The sequence below is a fragment of the Petaurus breviceps genome, unplaced genomic scaffold, assembly GCF_028583685.1.
Source record: "Petaurus breviceps papuanus isolate PSGF00001 unplaced genomic scaffold, PetGlider_PUasm1.0 90925, whole genome shotgun sequence".
Classification (NCBI taxonomy): domain Eukaryota; kingdom Metazoa; phylum Chordata; class Mammalia; order Diprotodontia; family Petauridae; genus Petaurus; species Petaurus breviceps.
The window spans coordinates 29,824,116-29,845,253 of NW_027187380.1; the positions used below are offsets into that span (position 1 = coordinate 29,824,116).

General features: G+C 38.9%; 1 protein-coding gene and 1 long non-coding RNA gene across 9 annotated transcripts in view; one reads left to right on the forward strand and one right to left on the reverse strand.

The window, feature by feature from the left end:
- TVP23C (trans-golgi network vesicle protein 23 homolog C) overlaps window positions 1–6,171 on the reverse strand; it is a 44,254-nt gene extending 38,083 nt beyond the window's left edge. Inside the window, exons 1-2 of one of the 8 annotated variants that reach the window (XM_069076697.1) lie at window positions 5,903–6,170; window positions 518–595 (exon numbers count right to left, since the gene is read on the reverse strand). In XM_069076697.1, the coding sequence (XP_068932798.1) occupies window positions 518–595; window positions 5,903–5,914 (90 nt within the window). In that variant the 5' untranslated portion in view covers window positions 5,915–6,170. Of the gene's footprint in view, window positions 1–509; window positions 596–5,756; window positions 5,793–5,902 lie in introns of those variants that run through there. The other 7 variants (XM_069076692.1, XM_069076698.1, XM_069076696.1 and 4 more) reach the window with 7 other exon arrangements.
- The window catches only part of LOC138152655 (uncharacterized), a 106,897-nt gene continuing 91,765 nt past the window's right edge, over window positions 6,007–21,138 (forward strand). Inside the window, exon 1 of the long non-coding RNA XR_011166160.1 lies at window positions 6,007–6,117. This is a non-coding gene — a long non-coding RNA (uncharacterized lncRNA). The remainder of the gene's footprint in view (window positions 6,118–21,138) is intronic.

Genomic DNA, 21,138 nt, shown 5'->3' on the forward strand with positions numbered 1-21,138 from the left:
CTTTTATGATCTCTTTGAGATATAGACATAGAAGTAGTATTGCTGGGTCAAAGGATATATAGTTTTATAGCACTTTGGGCATAGTTTCAAATTGCTCTCCAGAATGGTTGGATCAATCACAATTCCACCAACAATGCATTAGTGAAATCTTCCCTCATCTTCTCTTAACATTTACCATTTTCCTGTTTTGTCATGTTAGTCCATCTGATATGTATGATGTGTTAGCCCAGAGCTGTCTTAACTTGCATTTCTCTAATCAACAGTGATTTTGAGCATTTTTTCATATGACTATAGATGACTTTAATTTCTTCATCTGAAAATTGCCTATTTATATTCTTTGGCCATTTGTCAACTGGGGAATGACTTTTAATTTTGTAAATTTGAATCAGTTCTCTATTTTGGAAAAGAGGTCTACAAAGAAGTATATTGCAGTCATTCTTACCCAATCTCAATGCAACAGTATAGGACAGAATTCCCAAGACACCAACCCTACACAAGTGTATTCATACCTGATTTTCACCTTCTTTGGCTTCCTGGCTGACTCATCATCACTGGCATCAAACAGTGAAACATCTTCAGTGTCATCATTACTATCCTAAAAGGAAAATGGTCTAATTCAAAATACAATGCAACAACATCAGAATCAAAATTAAACCTTTTCAATTATACTAATACTGATGAGCAAAATAAATAAATGAAGTTGACTATCAAGCCAACCACACCTAATTAGTTTTAGGAAGACAAGTAAGAAAAGTCTTGGGAGTATGGATTTCTCAAATGGCTATAAGAGTTTTCAAGATATATTTTGGGGCAGCTATGTGATAGCCTGGATATAGTGCCAAGTGTGAAGTCAGGAAGATTCATCTTCCTGAGTTCCAAACCAGTCAGATACTTACTGTGTGACCTCTGGACAAGTCACTTAATCCTGTTTGCCTAAGTTTCCTCATCTGTAAAATGAGCTGAGGAAGGAAATGGTAAACCACTCCATTATCTTTGCCAAGAAAACTGCAAATGGAGTCACAAAGAGATGGACACAACTCAAAAAAGGACTAAACAACAACAATGATATATGTTGCTCCTCTTTCTCTTGATATCACTGCCTCAGAGATAACATGGATTATCACAGGATCATAAGTTTAAAGCTAGAAGAGACTTTGGAGGTCAACCTCCTTTCACAGATGAAAAAATAAGGCTGAGGCAAGTTAAATGACTCGCCAAGGGTCACATTGCTGGGTCTGAGGCAGGTCTCAGGTCTTTTTGACTCCAAGTCCAGCACTCTACCCATTGTAACACCTAGCTATTAAAAAAGGAACCAGGGTATGTGTCCAATCCCTAGTGATCCCAAGAGTTAAGGAAGATCCATCATATTACCCCAGTTAACATGTCAATAGTCTTCATGCCTTCATGAAAGAAGATAAGAAAAAAGTCAAATTTAGGGCATTTTGTTTTTTTTTTTTCCTTAGAAAAATAAATTTTATTCAAAGGCAATAAGGCACATTAAGGTACAGGCTGCTTGGCCATTCTACATTGCAATGATCATGATGAACACAAGCAAAAAGAATATTACCAAGACATTCTCAGCTTATACAGAGGAAGAGATAGCAAAGAAATGTTGCCCCCCCCCCAAAAAAAAACCTCTAGGTTAGATCCTCAGAATTAAATCCATATATGTTTCAATAGCATTAATTGCACTGACTTTAGTACAGGATTAGACACAGAGAAAAACAGTGAAAAGTAAAAAATGTCACAAGAAAAAAATGCCATGCCTAAGGGGGAAAAAAAAACAAAATAAAGGGCTGTAGATTACATAGAAGTATCACATTCATAGATCATGAGTACATTCTTCAAGAAGAAAACTAAGAGATGATAGAAATGGTGAACAATGAGTAACATCACACAAAAAAGTAATTACCATATCTTAAAGTATTTCCAAGTCAACTATCAAGGGTGAGAAACCTGTAGTGTCAAAGTCACATGTGGCCTTCTAGGTACCTGGCTGCAGCCTTTTTACTGAGTCCAAGTTTTATAGAACAAATGCTTTTATTAAGAGAATTTGTTCTGTGAAGTTTGGATTCAGTCAATCCAATTCAGTCAATTCAGTCACTTGAGAACCTAGAGAGACATATATGCCCTCAAGGCTTAGGTTCCCCACCCGATATAGATAGTATTGAAATGTTTTGGAGTCCGAATAATCAAATTTTCCAGCCCCTATTATTTCCTACATTAAAGAGCTATTTTTGTGGTAAACTAGCCCCCACAGAAGAAAGAAAAGAACAGATCATGCACAAAGCTTACACATCACATCTCACTGAGATTCACTGAAATATATTCTTTATAAGCAGTAAAATTTCAGGGGATTGAAGATAAGGATGCTTTGATTCCTCAGGTATGAAGCTCAAATTGGATTTTCACCAATTTTTTTAAAAAGCATTCACAAAGGAATTTGTATTTTACAAAATTCCTAAATAGCAGTCATATCCTTATAGACATTATGAAAAGGTGAATAACAACTACAAACCAGGTAATTACTGTAAAATAGAGAGTCAAAGTTAAGCTGGCCCTGTCACACAGACTTGTTAGAACAAAGATCAAAATCAACACCTAATTTGAATGTTGTGTAATCAAGTTATTCAAGAAATTAACAGAAAGCAGGAAATGGATAAAAAAAAAAACAAAAATTGACATAGACTACCAACGTTTCCAAGGTTAATTAAACAGATAAAAAGCAACTTCCTCAGGGAGGCCAAAAAGCCTAGATAAGGATGAAAGAGAGCAAATACACAATTTCTTTGTAATATAGCAGCATGATAGCAAAAGACTTGAATGTCAACTCATTTATGTTGATTACAATCACCTAAAAAAAGTGAGGAGAAAAATCAATTTATATACAGTTAGGCATAAAACACATTACGCCAGATAGTTTATTTTTTTGCATAGTGCTTTATAATTTTTACCCATATAACTTCATTTATCTTTTCTATCCCAAATAAGTTAAAGGACTAGGAAGAGTATCTTTCCATATGCCTCTCACAGTACAGTGCAATACATGTACAAGAATGGCTCTTAAATGTTATTTAAAGGAATATAGCTGACCTTTTTTTTTTGGGGGGGGGGCAACTGGGGTTAAGTGACTTGCCCAAAACCAAAGTTACAAGGCTAGTAAATGTGTCAAATGTCTGAGGCCACATTTGAACACAGGTCCTCCTGACTCCAGAGCACCACCTAGCCACTCCAATATAGCTAACCTTTGACAAAGTGATCTTTAAAGATAAAACAATAATTCAATAAAGGAGATGTGTCAGCTCTTTCTCTCTCTTTCCTAACCATTTGACAAAATCTCTATAATCCAAATAAAAATAGCATAAGAAAGACCTGCTGTCTTCAAGAGGTTCAACTCTAAAATATGGAATAAACATACATAAATACATACACATTAATATTCTATTCCAATACAGAGGCAGCATTGGGCTCTCAGAATACAATGAATGACAGGTCCTAACAAGCTGGAAAATTAATGAGTATGATCAGAAACACGGCCATTCAAGGATCAGTATAACTTGTTAAAAGAATGACCACAGAAATTCAGAAAAACATACACTAAAATGTGGAAGGGTTATAATCTGCCTCCATGGGAGAATGACCACATTGTAGGAAAAAAAAACTGAAAACAAAAAACTGGCAAACAGCTTTGCAAAAAAATGAATGTAATGGAATATTACTGCACCATTTAAAATGACAAATATGAGAAATTGTGAGAAGAACTCTAAGACTGAGAAAACAAAATCTAGAATGTGGACATTAATATAAAAGGAAAACAAAACAAAGTTGGTATTCAGATTAATGTAAAGACCCGTCAGTTACAGAGGACTAGTGCTTAAATATATTCCCTCTTCTCAGAAAAATAAAAATAAAAACTGTGGATTACTAGTGCAGAACACTGTATAAGCTCTTGGGCATGGCAGATAAGTATTTACTTGGGGAATAGTGATGTGAAAAAAAAAACTTTAGCAAGCCATCAAGAATGAACTTTTTAAATGTACCTACATAAAATGGTAGATCTTAAAATCCCAAAGAATAAGATCATGTCTTTATCTCTCTTAAATGTGATTTAAAATACCTGGCACAGATGTACTTTGGCAGTTAGGAAGACGGGTTCACGTCCCTGCTCTGACATACTGGCTGTGTGGTACAGGCAAAGTCACTTAATCTCTCAGTGCTCAAGCAATTCTATGTTCCAAGAGTAGGTGTCAATTCTGCATTGACAGGGTATCCTTTCATAAGAATTCCCTATCTCAAGGAAGTCATAGGCCCAGTCAAATAATAATGATAATAATAATTTTTAAGTATTTGGCATTTTTGTGCAAATCTATAGTATCATATAGTATCACATCTAAACAACTTAAAAATATATCTACAGTATCATGTAGTATCTAAACAACTTAAAAATGAAATGAGATCTGCTGTTGCTACAGTCTTTTTAAAACTGCCACAGAAAAGCTATAACTAAACAAAAGGACATATACAAGAGTAGGGTAATTAACCACAAATTACTACATAAAAGTTAACTGCTTAGGAAAAAGTGCTATTTCTCAGGAAAATAAAATGTCAAATGAAATGTTTCAGTAAGCTAACATTAGTAATTTGCCTGGAACTAATCTGAGTGTGAGATGGACCATCTTTTTCTGTAAAACCTACATCTCATTTTCTTGAGCTTATTCTCTTTTTACCTCACCTTCAGCGTCCCTAGCCATTCCTTCCCCATTGCATGTTACAAATAAGCTTACATCTCTCATATCCTTAAAAACCATTCCTTTGACTCTACTGGCCCCTCAAGCTATCACCCCCTATCTCCCTTTACTACTAATCTTCTAGATCATAAGTTCTTAACATGAGGTGTGGACTTGCATAGCAACAAAGTCAAATAAAAGGCTATAATCACCTGGAAGCCCTCTGGAATATACCAGCTAAAAAAACTTTCTACTTCCAATTTTCCTCCTAAGCAATTTATCGGGAATCCTCCTTTACTAGTATAATATTCTAACCTGTATCACACTTATCTATGTACATGATTTGTACCGCTCCCAGTGGATTGTAATAGGTTCTGCCATTTCTCCATCTCTATACTCCTCACTAGTACCATGGTTTACAGATGCTTACTTAATGAATGCTTGCTGAAATTTACTGAACTATGTAGCTTTTAGAATTCAATTAAATCTAATCTTATTCTACAGATCAGAAAACAAAACCTCTATTTTAAGAATATGAAAAGCAGGATAGTACAGTGGGCATTCCCTCACTGAGAACGTATCTTTAACAATACACAGGTCCAGTACCTATCCCTATTTTAGCTAAAAAAATCTATCAGTGGTTAAAGTACAATTGTTGGAACTATATTTTTTTTGGAAGGACAGCAACGCCTTCGCCAAAAGAATTAAATGAGATTATGTAAAGCATGGTTCAATGCCAGAGCTTTAGATTTGAGTTCAGAAGTCCTGAGGTCAAATTCTGGTCCTGTCACCTGGGTGACCCCAAGAAGGTCAATAAAGCTCTCTAGTCCTGTCTCTTCATCTATGGAATTGAAGAAGCTGTAATAGAGCAAAGGTCCGTTCGAACTATAAATTTCTTAAAGCGCCTTAGGGGTGCGTAGATATAAAAATAAGCCATCTTCAGCAAAACCCGGGAAAGGATTGAAAGAAAAAAAAAGTTGTATTTCAAAGAGCCCTTATTGAATACAAAGTAGAAACTAGTTCTCTCACTTAGTGAAAACCTTCACTTCGGGGTCCCCAGAACTTCCTCTGCTTCTTTGGGATGGTACCACTACAATCCCGTGGCCACAGATGTAACCCCAGTCTTAACACTAACCGCATAATCAACTGCACAGAATAATTCACAAAATTCTCACCTGACGCAACATGGCCGCTCTTGCCTAGCCAAAGCACTTCCGGGAAGAGACAACGTCACCATAAACGCAACCTTACTGCCGGTCGCGCACGCACGCACGCCCCACGTCAAACTGCCACGTCCCAGCCTTCCGAAGGACTGTGGGAGGAAAGGAGGAAGGAAGAAAAGAGGAGGACAGAGCCAGACATAAGAACTGTTCACACTGATACAGAGCTGGTGGGACGAATAGTGAGAGGGAAAATGAAGGGGGCAGGGTAGAGCCGTTGGAGGAGTACTTGGGAGAGGCGGAACTCCTAGGAGCAGTGGGACTAGAGAAGGGGCTGAGATGGGGAAGGGGCGGAGCTAAAGGCTGGTAAGCTGAGCTGGAAGGAGGTTGGGCGGCGCTGTTGTGGGAATGAGACTAGAGGGGAGGACACCTCCAGCCCCACCCCCGCCCTTAGTGTGGGCAGCTAAGTAGTCCAGTGGAGTTAGCACCAGGTCTGGAGTCAGGAAGATTCGTCCAAATCTGGTCTTAGAGAGAAATGACAGAACACTCCAGTGTCTCTGCCAAAAAAACCCTATATGGGGTCATGAAAAGTCAAGTACGACTCTTAAGGACCCCATGATAGAGCTGGTTTTAGATTTAGAATTTGTGGCACAAGAATTTAATGGACTGTGCTGCAAGAAACAATGTGATGAATACAGAGTGAAGTGAGCAAAAACAGGAAAACGTGTTTAATGGCAACAGCAGTATAAATGGAAAGAATACGCACATAGCAAATCAAAAGTGAATGTAGCAAAATTATAAACAGGCATGCATGTCTTGAAAAGACACTTCCAATCTGATTTTCTAAAGGGGGAAGAGGAAGGGATACTGAAGAAAACTAAGACGATATAAAAAAAGAAAAATCAATAAAAACTCATTAAAAAATATGAAACAAAAGGCAAAAACATTTTGAAGTTAATTAAAATACTAAATGTGAATTGGCATTTAAATTGGGCAAGCTACTTCATAACTATTCAGTGGGTGTTTTTTGAGTATTCCTAAGTTCCGTGTGTGTGCTGGTGCAAGAAATAGATATTATATATAAGCATATATATATACATATATGTGTGTGTGTATATGTGTATATATATATATACATACATATATATGTATGTATTGCCCATCCAGGTGGCAGAGTGGATAGATACAATTTTTGGTTAGTTTATGAGACAGTTTACAAATAACTGTTATGATCCTTTGATCTATGGGACAATATGTAACTGACTTCAAGGATCCCCTTTGCAATCTTACACTTAGAAAATGGGAGACAGTCCCTGATCACAAGGAGCTTGAATTCTAATAGGATAAAGGAGGTTTTAGCTACAAGTGAGATAGAAAGACTGTATGGTCCTTATTATACAGAGGCAAAGCAGATGGTAATGCATGTTTTTAAGGTTACATCCAATGATAAAAATCTGTTATCTGATGTTGAGCCATTTGTCAGTGCCAAGGATTTCAGTGGCAAGAATTTTTGTTTTCTGCATTTAACTAAAGTAGCTATGGCTGCTGAAGAGACAGGCTGCAGCACCTACGAAAGCAGTTGCCATTTTCATCTCCACAGGGGCTGCTAAGGAGGCTAGTTTGGGAATTAAAAGCTAAGTGGGCAGAGGAAATGAATGAGGGGAAGAAAGAGAGAAAAGAAGGAAGCAAATAAGCAGCTATTCCTTGGCTTCTTAGTTTTCCCTCAATTGAGGGAATTTAGGTTGGTAGTAGTGGTAGTAAGCATGGTAAGCCCCTTTTCCACAGAGGATGCCTCCCCCCTGCTTAGTGTTGGTTGTGAGGACCTGGCTGTTGGTCTGAGGAGTGTTCTTGTTCCCATGGCTTTTGGCCTTAACCTGTCACTGAAAGTTGATCAGTAATTTGTGTTGGTAGTTACAATGGTGGTGAGCTTGTATCAGGGGTTAGTTACTTCCATTTGATTAGGGCTATAGGGTCCAGGAATGGAATGGAATAAATATTTTTATAGCACTTATGTACCAGACACTGTGCTAAGCTCTTTTAACAAATATTTCATTTAATCCTCAAAACAATCCTATGAAGTAGTTGCTATTATTCCTATCCCTGTTTTTCAGTCAAAACTGAGGTAAACAGAGGTTAAATGACTTGACCAGGGTCACAAAGCTAGTACGTGTTTTAGGCTAAATTTGAACTTAGATTTTCCTGACTTAAAGCCTGGAGCTTCATTCACTGCACCACCTAGCTGTCATTGCTGCCTCTAAGTAAATCCTATATGGAGTGGCACTGCATTGTTATACTCATATGCTGGCCGGTTTGAGAGGTTTAGGTGGTGGTGGTAGTAGTTTAATGACTCTGGTACATGGTGCCTCCTTTCTCTCTCTTTTAAAAAAATATATATAGTGTTTTATTTTTCCCCAGTTACATATAAAAATATTTTTTATCAAATGCTTTATTAACTTCTAGTTTACATCATTCATTTCCGCAAGATTTTGAGTTGCAAATTTTCTACGCTTTTTTCCCCTACCCACAAGCCCAAAATAGCAATCCCACTGGATATCCCCTCCTCCAATCTACTCTCTCTCCCATATCTTCTTCCATACCCCCTCCAACTTCCCAATAGGGCACAGTGGATCTCTATGCCCCAGTGCCTGTATATCTTATTTCCCATTTACATGTAAAATAATATTGATAATAGTATATATATATATATATATATATATATATATATGTATATGTATGTATGTGTGCATATATTTTAAACATTTGATTTTAAAACTTTGAATTATAGATTCATTCCCTTCCTCCCTTGTCACCCACCCTTACTGGGAAGATAAGCAATTCAATATAGATTGTACATGTGTAGCTATGAAAAACATTTCCATAGTAGATTGTAAAAGACTGACTATATTTCCCTCCCTTCTATCCCACCTCCCACTTATTCTGTTCTCTGCTTTGATCTTGTCCCTTTTCAAAAATGTGTGCTTCCAACTTCCCTCCCTCCAGCCTGCCTTCCCTTCCATCATCCCCCCTCTCAATTCTCTTCTCCCCTACTCTCCTGTAGGGTGAGATACTCTGTTTAGTGTGTATGTCATTCCCTCCCTAAGCCAAATTTAATAAGAATAAGGTTGACCCATTCCTTTTTGCCTTCCTTTTCTTCCCTTCCATTGTAACCATTTTCCCTTACCTCTTCTATATGAGATAATTTACCCCATTCTGTTTCTCCCCATCTCCTCTCATTATCTTCCTCTCTCACCTCTTAATTTCACTTTTTAAGTATCTTCCCTTCCTATTAAATTGGTCCTGTGCCCTCTATCTATGTATACCTGTACACATATACATACATTCACATATGTATTCATATGCCTATATACCATCCTATATAGACACATATATATGACTATGTATGTGTGCGTGTGTATATACATTTCTATTTCCTTCAACTATTCTCATACTGTGAAAATTTTCATAAGTTACAATTATCATTTTTCCATATAGGAATGTAAGTAGTTCAACTTTATTAAATTCCTTATGATTTCTTTTCCCTGTTTACCTTTTCATGCTTCTCTTGCTTCTTGTATTTGAATGTCAAATTTTCTATTCAACTCTGGTTTTTTCAACGAGAATGCTTGAAAGTCCTCTATTCCACTGAATGCACATATTTTCCCCTGAAACATGATACTCAGTTTTTCTGGGTAGGTGTAATGGGAATGCAAATTTGGAAGATCTTCCCTGCCCCTAGGCTAAAATGCACCTGAAGCCTGGGGAGGGAGGCTTGTTTTTCAGTAGATACTTCTTGATTGGCCAGTGAGTCAATAAGGTTGTTACATTCTCTGAGCCAGGAGAAGGCTATATAAGCCCTGATGTGTAGCTTTGTTTTGGGACTCACTTTGAGAAGTGTTCTGTGATTTGATCTGAATTCTGGGAAGCCGTTGTTGAGAGTCCCCTGGCTTTGAAAAACCCAGATGTGGAAACCCAGATGTTGCCTGGGTATGGATGTAATGGTTGGACAGTTTGGAAAGCTGTCTACTTGATCTGTTAATGTCTTGATAATTCTATCTGTATATTTTGAAGTTTGGGGTGCTGACCTTTTTCCCCTGAACAAGGTAAATGATATATGTCTGACTGATTAAAGTAAGCTTGTTAACCCATTTTGAGTTGCTTTCCTTTAACAAAGCAGATCCAAGAACCTGTATGGGCAGCAAACCCTGAGGACGTGGTTGGGGTGCTTGCTGCTACAGTAGGTGATTCTTGCTTTTAATCCTAGCTCCTTTGACCTTCAGAATATCATATTCCAGGCCCTTCTATCCCTCAGTGTAGAAGCTGCCAGATCCTGGGTTATCCTGTGTTTCCACAATATTCAAATTGTTTTCTTCCTGCCTGTTTGTAATATTTTCTCCTTGATCTGGGAACTCTGGAACCTGGCTATAATATTCCTAGGAATTCCCTTTTTGGGATCTTTTTCAGGAGGTGATCGGTGGATTCTTCCCACCTCTATTTTTCCCTGTGGTTCTAAACATCAGGGAAATTTTCCTTGAGAATTTCTTGAAGGATGATTTCTAGGTTCTTTTTTTGATCATGGCTTTCAGGTAGTCCAATAATTTTTCAGTTATCTCTCCTGGATCTATTTTCCAGGTCAATGGTTTTTCCAATGAGATATTTCACATTTCCATCTATTTTTTCATTTGTTTGGATCTGTTTAATAGTACCTTGATTTCTCATAAAGTCACTAGCTTCCATTTGCTCCAATCTAATTCTGAAGGAATGATTCTCTTCAGTGAGCTTTTGAGATTCTTTTTTCCATCTGGCAAATTTCGCTTTTTAAGGCATTCTTCTCCTTATTGCCTTTTTGAGCCTCTTTTGCCATTTGAGTTAGTCTATTTTTTTGAGGTGTTATTTTCTTCAGTCAGGTTGTTGACTCTCATAATTTTCTTGAATTGTTCTCATTTCTCTTCCCAATTTTTCTTCCACTTCTCCTATTTGCTTTTCAAAATCCTTCTTAAGGTCCTCTATGGCCTGTAACCAGCTTATATTTTTCTTTGAAGCTTTTGGTGCAGGAGTTTTGACTTCACTGTCTGTAATGGGAATGTAAATTTTGAAGATCTTCCCTGCCCCTAGGCTAAAGTGTACCTGGAGCCTGGGGTGGGAGGCTTCTTTTTCAGTAGATACTTCTTGATTGGCCAGTGAGTCAACAAGGTTGTTACATTCTCTAAGCCAGGAGAAGGCTATATAAGCCCTGATGTGTAGCTTTGTTTTGGGGCTCACTTTGAGAAGTGTTCTGTGATTTGATGAAACTCTGGGCTAGCCATTGTCCAGAGCCCCCTGGCTTTGAAACCCAGATGTTGATTGAGTATGGATGTAATGGTTGGACAGTTTGGAAATCTGTCTACTTGATCTGTTTCTCTGACTTGATAATTCTGTCTGTATACTTTGAAGTTCGGGGTGCTGACCTTTTTCCCCTTAACTAGGTAAACGATACATGTTTGACTGATTAAAGCTTGTTAACCCATTTTGAGTTGCTTTCCTTTATCAAAGCAGATCCTAGAACCTGTATTGGCAGCAAACCCCGAGGACGCTTGGGGTGCTTGCTGCTACGCTGTCTTACTCCATGCTTTGATCCTTTTTTTTTTTTTTTGCCAAAATAGGAGTGTAAAGTTGGGTTGCTCTCTTTGTTTTGCTTCCTTTGCCTCCTCATGTTGCCGCTCAATTACTTGACTTTCAGGCTTTTTGCCACAGTAGGGCTCTGCCACCAGACAGGGGAGCTTTATCCCAAATGCTGGGGTTTTCTCAGCTTCCAGAAATGTTAGTTGGGTGCCCTCCCTGAAGCCTCCACATGCTCTGGCAAGCTGGTCACATACCCCACGACCTCCACCCTAGACCACAATCTAGATCCAAGCAGGTTAGAACAAGAGAAATTATCCCTCAAACTGGTTGCTTGGTCCCCCTACATTCTGCAGGCCAGGAGCTGAAGCTGCCACGTGGCTGTGGCTACACGGCCACAGCACTTCAGTGGCTTCTCCCTGTAGGGGATAAAGGTCAGACTGCACTCCCAAACTACTAAATCCCAAATTCCACAGTGTACTGACCTCTCATTTTTTCCTTAGCATCTATGTGTTGATAATTCTGGAAGCCCCCACAGCTGCTGGTGATCTGAAGTCCTTCCAGCTAGTGGCTGGTCATGCCCACCCTGGGGCTAAGACCTCTGGCTCACACAGGGCTGGGGTGGGCTTCTAGAGCGCTGTGCTAGCTGCTCCTTGGCCTACCGGCTGTCCTCAGTGGGAGGTTAGCTTCTTTGTGTCATTTTGTGGGTTCTGTAGCTCCAAAGTTTGTTCAGAGTAACATTTTACATGAATTGGAAGTGGTGGGAGCTGGAGCCCATGGAAGCCCTGTTTCTACTCTGCCATCTTAACTCTGCCCCCTATATAAAAATATTTTAACATTCATTTTTAAAATTTTTGAGTTCCAAATTCTCTCCCTTCCTCCCTCCCCATCTTTCCTCAGTAGAAATCAAGCAATTTGATATAGGTTATACATGTGTAGTCATGTAGAACATTTCTATATAGGTCATGTTGTGAAAGAAAACATACCAAAAAAAAAAAATCTCAAGAAAAAAAAAAGTTTAAAAAGTATTCTTCAGTCTGTATTCAGACACTAGCAGTTCCCTCTCTCAGAATGGATAGCATTTTTTATCATAAGCCCTTCAGAGTTGTTTTGGATCATTGCACTGCTCAGAATAGCCAATTGATTCAAAGGTGATCATTTTACAGTATTTACAAAGTATTATTGCTATTACTTTGTACACAGTATATTTCACTTTGCATCAGCTCATGTAAATTTTTCCAGGTTTTTCTGAGAGCAACCTACTCATCACTTCTCATAGCTCAATAGTATTCCATTATAATGACATAGCACAGTTTGTTCAGGTATTCCCCAATTGATAAGCATCCCCTAAATTCCCAATTCTTTGTCACCAGAAAAGAGCTGCTATAAATATTTTTGTACATATAGGTCCTTTTCCTTTTTATTTTTTCTTTTTTGGGATGCAGACCCAGTTAGTGATATTGCTAGGTCAAAGGGTATGCAAAGTTTTATAGCCCTTTGGGCATAGTTCCAAATTGTTCTACAGAATGGTTGAATCAGTTCACGACTCCACTAGCAATGCATTAATGTCTCATTTTTCCCCACATCCTCTCCAATATTACTCAATTTCCTTTTCTGTCCTATTAGCCAATCTAATAGATGTGAGGTAGTATCTCAGAATTGTTTTAATTTGCATTTCTCCAATCAATAGAGCATTTTTTCATATGGTTATAGATAAGTTTGATTACTTCATCTGGAAACTGTTGATTATCTTTTTATCATTTATCTATTGGACAATGGTCCTTATCTTTATAAATTTGACTCAGTTCTATATATGTTTGAGAAGAGAGGCTTTTATCAGAGAAACTTGCTTCAACATTTTTTTTCAGTTATGATTACTAACTGTAATCATATTACTAACTCCATCCTATTTCCCCCCTCTTTATTCCATTCTCTCCCTTATTTCACTCTGTTTCTCCTCAAAAAAATGTTTTGCTTCTGATCAACCCCTCCCCCAATCTGCCCTCCTTTCTATCACCTTCCATCTGCCCCATATCCCTTTCCCCTCCTGCTTTCCTGTAGGGTAAGATAGATTTCTATACCCAATTGAGTATGTATGTTATTCCCTCTTTGAGTCAGTTCTGCTGAGAGTAAGTTTCACTCACTCCCCCCAGCACCCCCTCTTCCCCTCCACAGTAAAAGCTTTTTCTTGCCTCTTTTAGATGTGATAATTTACACCATTTTACCTCTCCCTTTCCCTTTCTCCTACCACATTACTCTCTCACCCATTATTTTATTTAGCTATCAACCCTTCTTTTCAACTCATACCTGTGCCCTCTCTCTACATATACCCTTCCTGACTTCCCTAATGAGAAAGTTCTTATGAGTTACAAGTATCATCTTCACATGTAGGAATGTAAACAATGTAGCCTTATTAAGTTGCTTATGATTTCCCTTTCCTGTTTACCTTTTTATGCTTCCCTTGAGTCTTGTATTTGAAAGTCAGATTTTTCTGGTCTTTTCATCAAGAATGCTTGAAAGTCTTCTATTTCATTGAAATGTCTATTTTTCCCCCTGAAGGATTGTACTCAGTTTTGCTGGATAAGTGATTCTTCGCAATCCCAGCTATTTTTTTTTTTTAATTATGGCTTTCAGGTAGTCCAATAATCCTTAAATTATCTCTGCTGGATCTGTTTTCCAGATCATTTGTTTTTCCAACAAGATATTTCGCATTGTCTTCCAGTTTTTCATTCTTTTAGTTTTGTTTTATTGTTTCTTTATGTCAGTAGCTTCCATTTGCTCAATTCTAATTTTTAAGTAATTATTTTCTTCACTGAGCTTTTTTTATCCCTTTTCCATTTGACCAATTCTTTTTTTAATGAAATTTTTTTTCTTCAGTGAATTTTTGTGCCTATTCTTCCATTTAGCCAATTCTGCTTTTTGAGACATTCTTCTCCTTGTTGGTTTTTTGTACTTCTTTTTTGCCATTTGTCCTATTCTGTTTTTTAAGGTGTTATTTTCTTCAATAATTTTTTGGATCTCTTTTACCAAGCCATTGACTCATTTTTCATGGTTTTCTTGCATCATTCTCATTATTCTTCTTTCTCTACCTCTCTTCCTTGATTTTTAAAATTCTTTTTAAGATCTTCTATGGCCTGAGACCACTTCTTATTTTTCTTGGAGGCTTTTGATGTAGGAGTTTTGACTTTGGTGTCTTCTGAGTATGTGTTTTCATCTTCCTTGTCACCATAGTAACTTTCCGTGGTCAGAATTTTTTTCTGTTGTTTGTTTGTTTTTCCCAGCCTATTATTTGATTTTTAACTCTTTGTTAAAGTGGCACTCTGCTTCCAGGGTGGAGGGCACACTGTCTCAAACTTCAGGGGTTTTGTACAGTTGTTTTCAGAGGTGCTTCTGGGGACCTGTAAGTTTTCAGTTCTTCCAGGGTGGTTTGATCTAAGGAGAGGTGTGTTTACTACTCTCCTGGCCTGAGCTCTGGTCTATGAGGGATCACAAGTTCTCTTTTCTGCCCTGGAATTGTGACAAAGGTCTGTGCTTTACTGTGGCCACAAGCTCTCATGTGGTATTGCTCGGACTGCCACCCAAACCTCCCACTGAGATCTGACTAAGGGCAAAGCAACAGACTCCTGCCTCAGTGCTAGCAAAGACACCCTATTATCTCCTTCTGACCAACTGTTCAACCCCTTACTATCTGTGGGCTGAGAGCTCCAGAAGTAGCTGCTGCCATGATTTATTCAGTGGTTCCCAAGGCCTGCTCCAGGCCTGCTCCTGGTTTGCTAGGGCGGGGTCTATGCTAGATAGTTCTCCACTCTGACCCAGGTGTGACAGACATTTCCTACTGATTTTCTAAGTTATCTTTGGCTGGGAAATTATTTCACACTGTCTTTGTGTGAATTCTGTCATTCTAAGAATTGTTTTGTGATATTAAAGTATTAGGAGAGGTTTTGGGGAGAGCTCAGGCGAGTAGCTGCATTTTCTCCACCATTTTGGCTCTTTCCCACCCTCCCCTTTCTATCTTTCTGGGTGCCTTGCTATTTCTCATTACAAATTAAAGCCTAGGGGGCAGCTAGGTGGCACGATGAATAGAGCACCAGCCCTGGAATCAGGAGGACCTGAGTTCAGATCCAGCCTCAGACATTTAACACTTACTAGCCATGCGACATCAGGCAAGTCACTTAACCCTAATTGCCCTGCCTCCCCCCCTCCAAAAAACAAACAAACAAAAAAAAACCCAAACCAAATTGAAGCCTAGTATGACAATGGACAGGAAATGGATTAATGCTAAAGGAGGCCTTTTTTTTCATCTTGCAGAAAAATTGTGTTATGAGCTTTATTTTACTTAACATCTTTATTTTTATTCAAATGAAGATTCATTATTCATTTGCAATGGAGAAACCATCCAATGAAAACCCAGTTCTAAAAGCTTGCATAATATTCTTGGCCTTGATGTCCAAAAATTCATTATAGAACGGACTTTTCCCTCCACACCTCAGAGCAGGCACAGATATCCTTGAACTTTCCTGCTTACTTACTGCAGGGTAATGTAAAACCTTTTAAGTGGCTGCTGTGCCTGAACTAAATATGCATTTCAAAGATATAAATAGTCAGACTGTCTATATTAGCCACTTTCTAATAAGGAAGAAAAAAATACTCTGGATCTCTACAGTTGTAGGGTGGGGAGTGGGGAAGGTACTGGTAGCAGCATGGGTAGCTGCTGCCAGCTACTTTTTCTCAACTGCCTAGTTACCATGTTCATACCCTGTGACCTGGGGAGCCCAAGGGTCACATTTCTTTTGTTTCTTTGTATTTATACCTTCTTGATCTTGGATGAATAAGTATCAGAGAGAGAACAGACTAGGTTACAGTTTTGTAAGCTTCAAAACATCAGAAGAGCCATCAAAGATCTCAGATACTATACTTGGCAATAGTAGGTGAGTATGGCAAGGAGCTACTCCAAAGGAATGTCCCACTTAGCTCAGCATTGACCTGGCAGGTGATATAACATGTCCTACAAGCAAGAGAGTAATTTGTCCATCACATATACCATTAGCAGAATGTATAGGGGAGGTAGGAGAGTACTTTCACAGGGACCGTGGTGTGTAGACAGTGAATGTTTTTATGATTTGGAATAGTATTCTTTGGTCCAAGCTCTGCTTTCTCAATAAATATCCCTTTGTTAAAGCTGATTGATATTCATTTGTTGAATATTGGGGAGATGACAACTCTTCAAATGATACCGGAGAGAATACTCTGAATGTTGGGCTCATAGGAATACCAGACAGCATCCTTCTGGGGCCCCAACGTTCTAAGGAACTGATGTAGTAAGCCTAAAGACTTATATTATTATTATTATTATTATTATTATTATTACTTTTTATTTGTCATTTCCATTGTCAGGCTCCTTACCTTTATCTTCTTACAAAATGATATCTGTACTATATCCATTTGGCATTTGAAAAGCAGCAATTTTTTTTATTTTTCAAATGCTTTATTAACTTCTGATTTACATCATTCATTTCCACCAGATTTTGAGTTAAAAAATTTCTCCCTGTTTTTCCCTTACCCACCGCCCCAAAGCAGCAGTCCGACAGGATATCCCCTCCTCCAGTCTGTTCTCTCCCATATTTTCTCCCATAACCTTTTCAACTTTTCCAGTGGATCTCTGTGCCCAAGTGCCTGTATATCTTATTTCCCAAATACATGTAAAATTGTATTAATAATTATATATCTACATATTTGAGTATTTGATTTTAAAACTTTGAATTCCAGATCCATTCCCTTCCTCCCTTGTCACCACCCACCCTTACTGGGAAGATAAGCAGTTCAGTATAAGTTGTACATGTGTGGTTAATGCAAAACAATAACATAATAGATATATTGTAAAAGACTGACTATATTTCCCTCCCTCCTATCCCACCTCCCACTCGTTTATTCTCTACTGTGATCTCATCCCCTTTCAAAAGTGGGTGCTTCCAACTTCCCTCCTCCCCAGCCTGCCCTCCCTTCCATTATCCCCCCTCTCATTCCCTTCCCCCCCTACTGTCCTGTAGGGTGACATACCCTATTTAGTGTGTATTTCATTCCCTCCTCAAGCCAAATTCAATGGGAATAAGGTTGATCCATTCCTTTTTGCCTTCCTATTCTTTGCCTCCATTGTAACCATGTTCCCTTGCTTCTTCTATATGAGATAGTTTACCACCATTCTGTTTCTTCCCATCTCCTCTCATTATATTCCTCTCTCACCTCTTAATTTCACCTAAGTATCATCCCTTCCTGTTAAATTGGCCCTGTGCCCTCTATCTATGTAAACCTGTAAACATATGTATTCATATGCCCATATACCCTCATATATAGACACACATATATATTTCTATTCCCTTCAACTACTGAGAAAAGTTTCTTAAGTTACAATTATTGTTTTTCCATGTAGGAATTTTAATAGTTCAACTTTGATAAGTTCCTTATGATTTCTTTTCCCTGTTTACCTTCTCATGCTTCTCTTGCTTCTTATATCTGAATGCCAAATTTTCTATTCAACTGGTTTTTTTCAGCAAGAATGTTTGAAAGTCCTCTATTCCACTGAATGACCATATTTTCCCCTGAAACATGATACTCAGTTTTGCTGGGTAGGTGACTCTTGGTTTTAATCCCAGCTCCTTTGACCTCCGGAATATCATATTCCAAGCCCTTCAATCCCTCAGTGTAGAAGCTGCCAGATCCTGGGTTATCCTGATTGTGTTTCTACATTATTCAAATCGTTTATTCCTGGCTGCTTGTAATATTCTCTCCTTAATTTGGGAATTCCGGAACCTGGCTATAATATTCCTAGGAGTTTTCTTTTTGGAACCTTTTTCAGGAGGCGATCGGTGGATTCTTTCTACCTCCCTTTTGCTCTCTGGTTCTAAAACATCAGGGCAGTTTTCTTTGAGAACTTCCTGGAGGATGATTTCTAGGTTCTTTCTTTGACCATAGCTTTCAGGTAGTTCAATAATTTTAAAATTATCTCTCCTGGATCTATTTTTCAGGTCAGTGGTTTTTCCCATGAGATATTTCACCTTGCCTTCTATTCTTTTATTTGTTTGGATCTGTTTAACAGCATCTTGATTTCTCATAAAGTCATTAGCTTCCCTTTGCTCCAATCAAATTCTGAAGCAATGATTCTCCTCATTGAGCTTTTGAGATTCTTTTTCCATCTGGTAAATTCAGCTTTTTAAGGCATTCTTCTCCTCATTGCCTTTTTGAGCCTCATTTGCCATTTGAGTTAGTCTATTTTTTAAGGTAGTATTTTCCTCAGTCAGGCTGTTGACTCTCATTTTGTAATTTTCTTGCGTTGTTCTCATTTCTTTTCCCAATTTTTCCTCCACTTCTCTTATCTGCTTCTTAAGGTCCTCTATGGCTGCTAACCAGCTCGTATTTTCCTTTGAAGCTTTTGGTACAGGAGTTCTGACTTCACTGTCTTCCTCCTGTTCCATGCTTTGCTCCTTTTTGTCCCCCAAATAGGAGTCTAATGTTGGAATCTTTTGTCTGCTTTGTTTCCTTTGCCTGGTCATGTTGCCCCTCAGTCACTTGACCCCTGGGCTTTTTGCCACAGTAGGACTCTGCCACCAGACAGGGGAGCTTTCGTCCCAAACGCTGGGGTTTTCTCAGCTGCCGGAGGTTTTAGATGGGTGCCCTCTCTGAGGGCTCCACAGGCTCTGGCAAGCTGGATACACACCCCAGGACCTCCACCCTAGACTTCAATCCAGATCCAAGCAGGTTATAAAGCAAGAGCAATTACCCCCTCAGATGGGTGCTTGGTCCTCCTACACTTGGCAGGCCAGGAGCTGAAGCTGCCACATGGAGTCTCAGCGTCTTCTCGCCCCGGAGGCAAAAGCCACGCACTCCCACTTACTGGGTCCCAAAGTCCAGACTGCACTGACCTCTCACTTTGTCCTTCGAATCTAAGTGTTGATAAATCAGGAAATGGCCACAGCTGCTGCTGATGTGGAGTCCCTCTGGCTCGCCCTGGGGCTCAAACCTCGGTGTGGGGCTGGGCTAAGCCCCCAGAACTCTGTGCTGGCCGATTCCTGGCTGCCTCCTGGGCTGTCCTCAGTGGGAGGTTAGCCTCTCTTTGTCATTTTGTGGGTTCTGCAGTTCCAAAGTTTGTTTAGAGTCCCGTTTTTACATGGATTGGGGAAGGTGGAAGCCGGAGCGGCAGGGAGGTCCTGCTTCTGCTCTGCCATCTTGACTCCACCCCAAAAGCAGCAGTTTTTAGAGCTATGAGCAATAATAGTGTCTGAAGACAATCCTTTCCAGAAAGTTTAAGTGGCTTGCTCCCAGCACAAATCTGAGCAGAATAAATATTTAGACAATTTCTTCCTCATGTAAGAGTGGGGTACATATGAGTCTTAACCACTTATCTTAACCATAACCACTTATCTCTGATACCTTATTCAGGTAAGATCACTCATCATTTGAATTATAAAAGGTATTTCAATTTGGTGAGATAAGACGTCAATTGATTTTTATTGAGGGACTTGTTCATACCATGTGGAACTTGTATATAATTAGTGAGCTGGTTTAGAATTGAGGATTTAAGCCCATGTGGCACCTTACTGATATAAATCTCCAGCCACACTCCTAAGAAGAAATCACTTGGGAGACAGAGAGATCTGCAGTGTAGATCTCATTCAAATCTCACCTGTTGACCAAAGGAAGACCTTATTGACTTTGGTCAGAGGATTTTGAATTTCTCACTGGTATCCTAGTTTTGGCATTGTCCCTGGAACAGTTAATGCAGTGTTTGTTTTGGCAGCTGAGGATAAATTAGGAAAGCAGAAAAGCTATACCATACTTTCAGGAAAAATTGAGGGATACAGCAAAAGAACTTTCAGGAGCCAGTTACCTTTTTGTCACAGTGTGTTCAAAACTTAAGTGCACATTCTCCTGGACTCTACTGATAGGTAAGTATGTCATAGATTTTTGAGATGTTTTGTTCTTACTCTACTACCTATTGCTTACCAATAGGCAATATTCCATTCTAAAACTACTTAAATATGAGTAATTGATATCAACAGATAGTCCTGGGGGAAGCACTGGATTTGGAGCTAATAAGCCCTTACCAAAAAACCCCCATCCCCTCTGTGCTACCCCTAGAAACCTGAGGGGACCCAGCCTGCCATTGTAAGTGGGGCTTAAGAGGGCAAAAATAATACCAACGTTTATATAGCTCTCTGTGCTAAATGCTTTTTACAAATATCTCATTTGATCCACAATAACCCTGGGAGGTAGGTACTGTTATTATCCAATTTTACAAAACAGGTTAAGTGACTTACCCAGGGTCATATAACTAGTGCCTGAAGTTAGATGTTAACTCATCTTCACCTAGCACTCTATTTACTGTACTGCTACGTAGCTGCCCTCCAATCCAGAGCATGCATAGCAAATCCCCAGTGTCATTGTAATGCATAATCTGACAACCAGTAAAACAATGCTCATGAACCCAAATGATTCTTCTGCAGCCCTTCTGACATCATCATTAACATCACTAATTGCCATATGCAGCAATTGCTGAATCTCCTTGCTGTTCCCTGAGCCATAGCTACAATGTGCATTGCAGATTGATGGAGTAATGGATATTTTCACCATTAAGGAGATTCAATGATAGCATCTGTGGGGGG